Here is a 12,016-nt window from a genome sequence, read left to right as displayed (position 1 = left end):
AAAGAAAGAAAGAATAAAATTATGGGGGAAAAGGTGGTAGGGTTATGGGTGGTTTTTACTTTTTTCCAACCTTCTGTATACATTTTACTTATAAGAAGAAAAAAAATAATGCCCCTTCCATAAAAAAAAGATACCATATTAACCATAATTAGAGTACCACATTTTCTCCTTTTCTTCTCACCATTTCACAGCATCTACAGCTGTCAAAAGGCAACATTCCTGCATTCAAAAATATACTTAACCTCACTGGTTTATTCACTTCAATTATTATTATAATATTATATTAGGTAACTAAATTTTGAAGCTTTCAGCATGCTTTACTCTGTTCAGCAATGTGCTTATGATCTTTAGTATGCATATACATATACATATGCACACACATATAGGTCATTCATTCAACAATATATATGATAAAGGCTCTGTGACTTTATTATATAGTAGAAATAAAACATGTACCAGTCACATTTAAGCTTCTTCTAAGTTAAAGAGCTCTCCTAACAGCCCTAAGTAGACATTTTATACACGATGACCAGCATCCCAATTGGCTAAATCTGATTAGACCAGGGATAAGCACTTGACAGAATCACAAACATTGCTGACCCCCAAAGGGAAAACAATCATATTTCATTCTAGCCCCATAGGCTAGAAGAGGAATGGAGGAATAATGTATTGGAGAACATAGCAGTGGGTACTGGGAGAAGAATAAGGCAAACAAAAAGTAGTACAGATGGAAAGGGAGATAAATCACTTTGGTGGTTCAACCCTTTAGTAAAAATTAGAGGACTGTGGCTACTAGGGTCCCTGGAGTTGATTGGAGCCAAATTCCTTATCAACAAGGCTCAGTCAAACAAATTCCTATTCACAGATTATTGTGTGAGCCCAGCCTCCTGTTTTGATGCTTACAATAAACTTGCATTATCTAGTTACTGTTCCAAGTCACCAAAAGCATACATGAATGCAACTTTTAATGGCCTATTTTAAATCTCACGCATCTGAATATATCCAATATACATCTGAATATACTCCATCTGTTTACATGAAGATACATGAAAGAAATCAACCACCACTGTAAAAGAGTGAATGCCTTTTTCAAATAGCAACAAGTATTTGCAGAAGTGACCAGGAGAATCTTCTTAGAAGACTGATTAATACACACATACACACACACATGGTGTTCATATTCCTGTGCTAATGTTGAAAATGATTTTCTTTTATTTGATCAATATGATATCAAGTAGTTGGCTTATGTGGGCTTTATTATGGGATAACTAGGTCCTTAAACTGGAATATGCAGTCAATATGTCAATATGTCTATCAATGATCCTCTGAATCAACACATTATTCAAATGTGTTTTTTTCTAAAACATTACACCTAAAAATAGCACATGTGTAATCTCTACACTGAGCAAGCATGACTCAGGGAATGTAATCATACAGCACTTTTTTCCTCCCATTTATATTAATTGGGGTTAGTTTTTTTGTTTTGTTTTTTTTTTTCCTGTTTCTGGATTAAAAACCCAGTAATTCTGGTCACAGTTAAGTGACCTGAGTTCCTCCAGTGAGTAATTAAAAGGTTCAGTGTCATTTAATAGTCAGAACTTTGAACTTTTCCCCACTTTTTGACCATCTCTAGATTGGGAAACTTACAGCCAAGGAAAGGAGAAGAGTCAGTTTCTTCTCTTCTTTGTGTTTTTACATCTCCTTTCTCAGAGCTTCTGACACCTCCAGGGTTGCAACAGAGCAAGTGAGAATAGCTAAAGCAGGAGCAAAAGGTTCTCACTGGCCAGGAACTCTCTAGAACTGGCATGGTACTCTGACTGTAGCAGGAGTAGTCAGCTGAATTTTCCACTTGTCCAGCTTCATCAGTTCTTTGGAGACCCACCCACCCATCCCACGACTGGGGATTTCTCACCTTCCTTTAACATGAGGAATACACTCTCCTCCACCTCCTTCTTCCTTCTTCCAGGCATCTGACCAGACCTCTAGCTCTGTCTCTGGTAAGTTCTTTCCAGCCATGCAGGAAGCTTGCTTGCTCCTCCCCCGCTATCTCTCTCTTTCTGTTAGTCCTTTCGGGCTACTATAACAAAGTACCACAGACTGGTTGGCTTATCAACATTACGTCATAGTTCTCGAGTCTGGGAATTCTAAGATCACGGCACTGGCAGATTTGGTGTGGTGGCTGATAAGGGCCCTCCCCCTGGTTCACAAAGGATACCTTCTCCCTGTGTCCTCACGTTGACGGAAGGACTAGGAAGCCCTGTGGGGTCTCTTGTGTAAAATCTCAGCCCATTCACGAGGGCTCCAGCTTCACGACCTGAGCATCTCCTTCCCAGCAGCCCCACCTCCAAATACCATTACATTGGGCATTAGGATTTCAACAACATATGAATCCTGCGGTGGGGGGGGGGGCGACACAAACATTTAGACCATAGTGATTTCTCTTCCTCTTCCCCTCTCCCTCTCTCCCTGCTTGGATAGAGTCCCTAGAAGCAAACTTTGCCATAGGCTACCCCAAACCACCACCTCCTCTTTGGCAATTTTATCCACAACTAGCCAGTCCGTGACTTGTCATTTCAATTTCTTAGGTAGAAAGGCAGACACCCAGTTCTTCCAAGTAGTTCTATTAAACCCCTTTTTCATTGGACTTGAGGCTATCTCCTTGAGAAAAGATTGGGGCTTACAACACCATTAGCAGCTCTCTCCAAAAATCCTCTTTTTCCACTCTCCTAGTTCTCAGCTTCTCTAACCTCTCCTAGGCTACAACAAGGTCATCATCTCAAGGTTTTATACCATCTTTTTCTTTTTTCCTCCTAAGTTCTACATACTGGTCCTAGTAGTAGCAATTGTATTTAAGCCTCAGCTGAAAATGAGACATCAATAGTGATACTTTAGCATTTTTACAGTATCTGGTTTTGATTTAAGTTGTCACTTATCTAAAATCAGAACATAGCATAGCCTCTGAGTAACTACAACTATATAATATAGTATTTTATAATTATGTTATAAATCAGAATTTTATTTATAATACTTTGAATATAATCATAATATGAAAAACCTAAATGGTAAGTAAAATGGTTTTCAGAATACATAATAAAATTGATGAATTAAACACAGATCTGTTCCTCACCTATTCATGCATTCATTTCCTCCCTTAGAAAAATAATTATTCAATATCTGCTGGACAATAGTCTAATGATGGGCAAAGCAAGTTGGTCCATTCCTTCATGGAGTCTGCAAACTAATCTATTATAAAAAGAGTATCTTTTATATTGCATAACTGTTAGGACGTTTGGCAAGAACTGACATAGTCTTAGAGCATGGGCAGGAATGGAGAAGAAATAGAGAAGAAATACAGCAACTGATGAATAAGACAGTAGATTGGTGGGAGCCCAAAACTGATCATAAATTGATGAAAAGAAACAGGAGGAACCCATGATGTACAGAGCCAATGCCAAGATGACTTAGTAAACACAGGAAATTATAATAAGGCATGTGGTTAGCACGACTACTGGCGGAACAGTTGTCTTTGGATGAAGAGTTGTAATTTGAAGAAAGTTACGTAAACATATTTGTACCAAAATATTATTTTTTGATGAAAAAGACCTATTATCTCAGCAAGGAAAAAACTGTGGCTATCTGACAGGACATAAGTGTGAATTTGTGCCCAACCACTGAATATTGCTTAGAAGTAAAACTGCCAGTGGTTATATTTTTTAAATATATAGTTTGTTGATTTTTGAGTTTAAGAGAATATAAGCCTTATTGTAATACAACTCCTATTCTGAGGGAAATGATGAATATGTTTACTTAATTATACATTTTCAACATTTTAGAACCAGCTGCCTATTCACAAAAAGGACATGTCAGTTTTTAAAATGTCTACAATGCTGGAAAAAAAATAAGGCAAAGAAAGCCAAAGGAAGATAAGGAGAGAAAATGTGCAGGCTAGTTAGTATACAAAAGGCATGCCTGTAAGTTCTTTATGATTTCAATACAAATTTGACTCTGAACTTACTAAAAGCCAAAGTAAAGAGGGAAGGAGGCTAGGTTATGAGATTCATTGCGTCCATCATTAAAAACTAAGCAGTTGCTCAGGAAAAATGAGTTAAATCCATGGATCCTTTTCCAGAAGACACTTTTGTAATGAAACAAATGTCCACCATGAAGTTAGAGTAGACAGAGTTTTATGGAATTCTTCTATTTTCTTTCTTCCTTTCTCTCTCTCTCTCTCTCTTTAAATAACATCCCTGTGCTGGTTAGATCTAATTTTTGGACAGACCCCTTGCCTTTCCCCTGCTGCAGGGATTTGAACGCTTTGGGATGAGTTTTCCCAGGCTCTGAGTCAGCAGCCTGTGTGCTGGGTTCAGACAACCAATGGAACAACTGGTAGGAGGGCAGGAGGAAGGGAGAAGCCATGGTACTTCTTACTCTGTCTTCAGTAGTGCCCCTGGCTGAGGTTACATCCCCACTGCCAGCCCAACCCCTGCATTTGTGTATGCAGAAAGTTCCAGCTTCCATCAAGTTACCCCAACTCCCTTTCTCCAGCGGAGGTTTAGTAATGGCTCCATTTTGTTGTTCATCTCTTGGCTACCTCAGTGTCCCCTGATTGGCCTCTCAGTTTTTCATCACTGATGGAATTATTTCCCTACTTTAAATGCCCTCTGCTTTAAATATTTAAGGAGTTTTCTGTTATGGTTGGATCCTGACTGATGCAATCATTCATTATAAGACAATGCTATATCTTTCACTCAATTCACTATAAGTAATTTTACATTGAGAAATACCATGGAAATTGTTAGTATCTGCATATGACACATCCAGAGACGCTTATGCAACAGTAAATAGCAGACATAGAAGGGTGTAGAAAACAAATTCCCACGAGTCATTCAGATGTGATATTCAGAAAGAGAATTATAATTTGCCAACCTCAATACATGTGATATTTCAGCACATAGATTAAATAATGCATCTTCAGGGGTCATGCTCCCTAGAAGATCCCTAGAAATGCACATGTGCCAACACCTTGATGGTAATAAGTCAGTGTAACCCAAAAGGAATATCCTTATGACCTAGTATCCCTCTCTCTCTCATCTACCTACAATCAACAAACATGATTCACCTAGGATTGTTCTTTACTGCCAGGTATGGAAGACATATGTGGAGGCTAATATCTAATCTTCCTCTTCCAGTTCCTCACTTCTCTAAATATGTTAACTAGGGAACCCTTTACAATTCAACATATATGCTAATGATATATCAAGCAACAAAATTTAAGTTACCCAATAGCTATATGACATGAGTGGAGATTTTCCCAAAAATTCAGAATTATTAAGGCCTGATAAAAAAATATTTTCTTATCATTTAACTTACTAACAACACATTCTGGCTAGAGAGGTCATATGCAAACTTACCTTAAAGAGAGAGGTGACCTTTTAGAATTGCCTGATATATGGAATGCAATGTGTTTCAATAAAAATACTCAACTGGGAAGCTCAGTGATGCAGGGGACCAAATACTAGCAGTGCTTGTCTTAGCCCCTGACAGTTATTTCAGTCCATAAAGCAAGTTTATTTTATTCTGATGTCATTAAAAATTTCAACCATATGGCTAATGCCCTAGTTTTTATTACACACACACATCCAGCAATCTTTGCATCCCAATTTGGCTTACCTGGGCTTTCCCAAGAGGGAGAAAATACACTGGCTGGAGTCTTTTAGTCTCCACAGTAGTTACGGTTCTTATTATCAGTTATTAAAGCAGCACCATAAATTTGCATTACAGTATCGTAAATCTGAAAACGTGCACCCCCTCTGTGAAGGGGTTGCTGGTAAGTTATGTTTCTCAGCTTGTAAGACTAACCTTAAACGATAGAAAAATCACAGTATGATATTCCCTGTAAGACATCTTTCCCAGAAGATGCGTCCCACCAACATCCATTTCTTGCATGCTTACCTGAAAGACTTCCTAATATCTTCTGCTTGGATTGTCTTGAGAATCTCTTGGTATAACTGAAGATCAAGTGTTCCTGAAGACGTAGCATTTGAAGAGCAATTTTTATGTGTGTAATAGCCTATCAAAATTCCAGAAATAAATAAAATGATTGCTGTGCAAAATATTTTTAAAAGGCGGCAAAAGTTGCAGGGGTTGCTCTTTGGTGCAGATCTTGTATAATGGGTCACATAGTCAGACTCTTCTTGAAGTCGCTGAAACCTTCCTTTGGGTGAAGTTGCTGGTTGAATGGGATCAAGATTGAGGTCTGTAGTCTCTGAATTCTCCAGGTTCTGATTCTCAGCACTATCTAGCTGGAACTGGTCAAAACCAGGCTCCTCCAGTTCCTTTTCCATGTCCCACTCTAAGTCAAGGGCAGTGGCTTGGAGGTCATCATTGTCTAGGTACTGTGAATGTCCTGGAGCTCTTCGATCTGCATTGACCTTCTGATAGGCCATCTTTTTACCTGTGAAAGTAAGAGCAGTATATTTTCTGAAAATAAATCAACAAAGAAAACCTCCAAGGTGAAAACAAAACAGTCATCTATATTAGCTGTTCATAAAATTTTAGTGATTATAATCAGGGGAAATACTTCATTCCTATAGAAAATCATATATTAATTATTTAATCTTATGTTTTGCTGTTGATGTTTATTTACTATAGGAAAAAAAGACAAACAATAAATAAAAGTAGAAGGCACCTGATGCAAAAGCTATGAGAAGACATAAAATACACACACACAGACAAACACACACTATTCTTTTGAAGTTCAGGAGAATTAAAGTCACAAATGCACAACTGCATTAAAGACAATGTATTACCATGAAAGCCAAGTTTAAGCTTATACATTTTCAAAATCACTTTTAAGAAAAACTGAGGACCGAAGCAATAAAGTGTGATTTGTTAAGTTAAGGGGGGAAGAAAAGACCCTGGGATCAGTTACATTACCAGAGCTAATTTTAAAAACACAAATTCAGGGTAAGAATGAGAACAACAAAATGAAGTAGCACCTCTATAGAAATCCAAGAAGGAAAACATGGTGTATTGCCTAGTCACGAGTTATCAGAATGACTGGAAAACTTTAAGGCTACCATAGAAAGCCAACATGTTCCATGGAATTAGTGGCATGAATTGGCCTGGCTCGCTGAACTTTAAGTAAAAGTCTGGGATGGCATCCATCCAAAGAGAGAAGCCTTTTGCCAGGAGAGGAGAGTTTAGTTTCATAACCTTGCTACTGAGTGGCAGATGGAGGCTTTTCTCCCCTACACAGTTTTGGATGACAGTTTGTTGTATCCTGCAGAGCAGTATTAGGAAAACTGGACTAATTAACTACAAGTGGTCTTCAGTCTGTATTCAGTAACACACTGGTGTATTGTAGTTGCACATTAGGAGTATTTATACTTCAATTTTCTGTGTATTAGATTTGTCATCCCAGCTAGATTCTAAGGTCCCTCACTACGTTTTACGATTTTTCTATGGACCCCACTGTGGTGAGTGGAAAAACAGAGCTCAGCTGACAACTGATTTGCTAAGTGTCTTAGAGCGGGTTGTTAACAAGTGAACTCTAATGAAAAATTTACAAACAAAGACTTCATGAAAGGGAGTGGCATTATGTACAGAATTACGGGTATATACAATTCCAATCCTGGCTGGCAGAGGTCCATATAAATTAAAATATCCTGAACATTTAAGAGAGTCCAAGTACAATTAAATATTAAACTTCACAAAATAAAAATTCTAATTCTGACTAGATTTCTCATCTGCTACGATACCATTTTTGATTTCTTCTTGTCCAGAGCTGATTCAATAAAGATGAGTACCTAATACATATCAGGTACTGGGATAGGCAATGGAAACAAAGATGAATGGGTCCCTATTCCTCAAGTAGGGAATGATTCAATAAGAGAGACAGACATTTGAACAAACAAGTATGTCACATAAAATATGCAAAGCACAAGGGAGACTCAGGGGTGACAGACTCTAGCAGAGAATATGGGAAATAATTCCCCACCCAAAGTTATTTCTGAGGTACTTCTGGAGAGAGAGGAGGAGTTAAACTAGGACACACCAGGGGTGTGAGAGGAGAGCAGCCAGGCGGGGGAAAATGTATAAACACACGGAGGAATACAAGTGCACGGTGCATGGTACGTGGACCATTTGAAAAACCCAGACTGGTGTGCGAGCCAGAGTTGGAGAAAAAGCTAGGAAAGGGTGACCGTAGGCAAAAGGCTTAACTTCTTTGCAGCTCAGGGTCTTCATTTGTGATATGGGCATAGTGATAATATAAACATCATAGTGCTGTCACTAGGAATAATTGAGACAGTGAACCTAAAACATCCATTGAGTGTCACGAAGGCTATATAGGTTTGAAGGGATATTTCTGGTATTAGAGGAGAGAGGATTGTCAAGGATGGTTGGAAGAAATAAAATTAATTAAATAATGCAGAAGAAATTATATAATTCTGCAGGACATTGTGGAGAAGGGGGACAGCTTCCATAATACACACACATGTACACACACCTATATCATATCACAGGTTTTTGTTTTTTTGGTTTGTTTTTTTTTTACAATTAGTCTATATGTAGATACTAAAATATTTTTAAAAATACCAACTCTTATCATGCAGATGCTTAGTTGGTACTACGTATTAGAACAGCCTCAGGAGTGATTCTGCAGACCCCTTTTGTTCCCCTCTCTTTTCCTTCCTCTTTTCCTCTCCCTTTTTTCTGCTTGGCCTGGTTTCCATGATGATTCAAGAAAGTGCATTATTTGAATTCTGTCTTTGGTCACATCAAGACAAGCAGAGAAAAGGAGTGATATATGGAGTTAGTGATAATTATTCAGACAGGTTAGGAGATGGTTGATTAACTGACAGAAGAAGACTTTAAATCATACTTGGTTAAAACAACAACAACAAAAATAGTACTAGACAATACTAGAGAACAGGAAAAACCTGAAGGCAGTAGAAATAAAGTATCCTTTAAAATCCATGATTCTAACCTCTCTCATATTACAGAAGAGGAAGCTGAGGTCCAAAGTTGAGTCATTCTTTAGGCTGAGAAAAGTGGTGTTTGGGGCCACACAAGGTGATTTGTGGTTTTATAAAAATATGAGATTAATAAGTTAGTGGTAAACTAATAAGTTGTGGGGTTAAATACCCCACAATCCATTTTTTTTAATGTACATTGCAAAATACTGCAATATCTTGGCAGTAGTCAATTTTTTTTTCTTGTTTGGCTTAAATATCAATCAATTCCTATCTTGACATGATATTATGATATTTACTTCTCTAACTGTTCAGTTTATGCATTATTGATTTACTTAGACACTATCTCAATATAGTTTTCTAGATTTTTTTCCGCCCATTTTAATGACTCAGAGTCTCTCTAAAGGTTTTGGGTTTTTTTTGTTTTGAATTGAATTGTAGAGTGTGTTTTATGCGCAAGGAAGACTTGGCACACAGGAGTTACTACAGAAATGTGAAATCTCTAATTCTGACCTCTAATACAAACATTCAAAGTCATTTCTCTACAAATCATTTACAAACCAACTGCAGTGATGAGGAAGAGTTTTCATTTCTAGCCTGACAATAGGTATTCCATCATCTGTACATCAGCAATTTAACGCTTTTCAAACATCAGACAGAGCCATCAATTAGAATGTAATGCAGATACAGATATTAACTCCTCACCATGATGGATGTCTGCCTGACACCCTTACTACCACTTTTGGACTCATTACACATTTATAAATTTACACTAAATTCTATCTTCCAGGAGAGCAGTATCTGGGTAGATCAAGCCACTTGATGTAAAAAAAAAAAAAAAAAAAAAAACCCAAAGTATTTTAGGAAAATTTCCAAGAAAATAAGTATGTGATAACATCTATAATGAAGCATTTAACCACTTATTTGATAAATTTATATTATAAATCCATTAGAAATTCATTTCTTTAAAATTATCTTGCCTTAAGGAAAATAGTATAGCTTTTTACAAAAATATAAACCTCTGCCCTGACAGCTTTGTTTCACTTAAGGTAATTAAAATGAACTCCTCAAAAATTAAACTGAGTAACAAACTATTAAATAAAACTAATAACATATTTAAAGTATGCACCAATTATTTCATTTGTCCCACAAAGAATGTAGCTTTCTTTAAAAACGTACTCCCCATGAGGTCAAGTAAAGGAAATATCACACTTTTTTCAACAGAACTTTCAAATTCCCACAACGGAAATTTTATATTATAAAAAGAAATCTTCAGCAAAATCAGCATGTCTTAGGTATGATTGCATAATTATGCCAAACTTCATATATTTTCTGTAACTGATGTACATGATTCATTTAATTTATGTTGTCATATTATTTATAGCTACCCTATATGAGTAATTTAAAAAATACATGTAGTAGATTTTAGAATCTACCACATGAATGTTTCCCTCAAAAATATGTACTTAGGTATAGACCAGTCATAGAAACTTGCTACATTTCTTAAAACAGAAATATTTGTAGCATGCGTACATTCTATATTATATTTTTTTTTATAAAATGCAATTTTTATGAAAAGTACAATACATTCCCCATGTTTTCAACATATCTTATTTGCTTAGGTGAGATCCTTTCCCACCCAGGCCCACAATAAGGGCTAAATTGTTATTAAAATTCAATATACTCAAACATTTATCATTTATATACACTTATTCTTTTCTAAGGAAAAGAAAGCAAATACAAGATGAACTAAAAGGTATTTCTTCTACACCAGGACAAGCTTAGATCAATAAAAAATGAAGTAATTTTACTAAGCATATGGGTAGTTTAAAATAAATTGATACTTCCGAATGCTTTGTTTCACACATTTTTACTGGCTGAAACTAAGTAAATTATGTAGAAATAAAAGATGAATACAGAAATAGGCTGAAATTTCAATATATAAAATACAGTCTCTGGATGCTGCAAATCTAACTTAACACAACAGCTGGCAAATATTTTAGATGATAAATACATGTTAAACAAAAGTTTCATTTTAATAAGTTATATATTACAAATGTCACTTAGAAATATGATTATGACACGTTATCTTGCTCAGCAATCACAATGAGGGAATTTATTACGTGAATGCCCTGACCTTATCGATCTCTAAATTAGCAGACTCTATAGTCAGACTACCTGGTTCAAGTCCTAGCTCTGCTATGTAATTTAGACCAGTCACTTAATCTTTTTATGCTTAAATCCCTTATTTGTACACTGGAAATAATAAGAGCACTGCATTTGCAGCATTACCACGAGTAAATGATATAAATTATTAAAGATGCTTATAACAAGGTCTAACATGGTGTAAGTGATCCACTAACAGAGCACCACCCCGGAAATTCTATAGAGTTTAAGAAAATAGAAGGATTTGGAGCTTACAATTTTAAAATACAGACTTAACGAAATTAAATTATGACCAGAGGGCTTAAGTTTCAATAACAAGAACCTGGAGATAATGAGGGATGGAGCAGCGCGCTCAAGCACTTTTGAAGGGGAAGCATCTGTTCATCATTAGCTGTGGTTCAGATAGATAGAAGTGTGGCTAATATGTACATAAAAGTCGTTATTACATTCTACTTGCAACCACCAATTCTATATCTTGTTATTATAGAGTTGAGTTTCTTTTCAGTCAATTTACAAAAACAACAGAGCTTTTCCATAATGCTCAAGAATTCAGTTTAACAGTTCCAGGAATTAGTGATAATTAATCATGAACATGGGTTATGTATGTTTTTGGTAGAACACCATGTTTGTCGTAGGTGGTTGACTTGATCCACTGACTATGACGATAAAGATAGTATTTTAACTCAACCAGTATAAAAGACTGTATAGATCTTATTAGAACTACGAACATATCTAAAGGCTTTTCTACTTGTGAAAGTTATTTTACAAAATAAATAAATGAGTCTGGCAGATTAACTTGAAAACATAAGGCAGAATCTCAATTTCCAATGACAGTTCTATGATTGAATCTTTATTGTACAATGGGGAAAAAATAT

General features: G+C 36.2%; 1 protein-coding gene across 3 annotated transcripts in view; it reads right to left on the bottom strand.

Annotated features, from left to right (window-relative positions):
* NAALADL2 (N-acetylated alpha-linked acidic dipeptidase like 2) overlaps positions 1-12,016 on the bottom strand; it is a 1,542,421-nt gene that overhangs the window by 805,635 nt on the left and 724,770 nt on the right. For all 3 annotated transcript variants that reach the window (XM_036850518.1, XM_036850517.1, XM_036850516.1), the window contains one exon: positions 5,953-6,454. In XM_036850518.1, coding sequence (XP_036706413.1) covers positions 5,953-6,446 — 494 coding nt within the window. In that variant the 5' untranslated portion in view covers positions 6,447-6,454. The remainder of the gene's footprint in view (positions 1-5,952; positions 6,455-12,016) is intronic.

This window comes from Balaenoptera musculus, chromosome 4, assembly GCF_009873245.2.
Source record: "Balaenoptera musculus isolate JJ_BM4_2016_0621 chromosome 4, mBalMus1.pri.v3, whole genome shotgun sequence".
In the NCBI taxonomy this organism is placed as follows: domain Eukaryota; kingdom Metazoa; phylum Chordata; class Mammalia; order Artiodactyla; family Balaenopteridae; genus Balaenoptera; species Balaenoptera musculus.
This window is presented reverse-complemented; position numbering and strand designations above follow the sequence as displayed.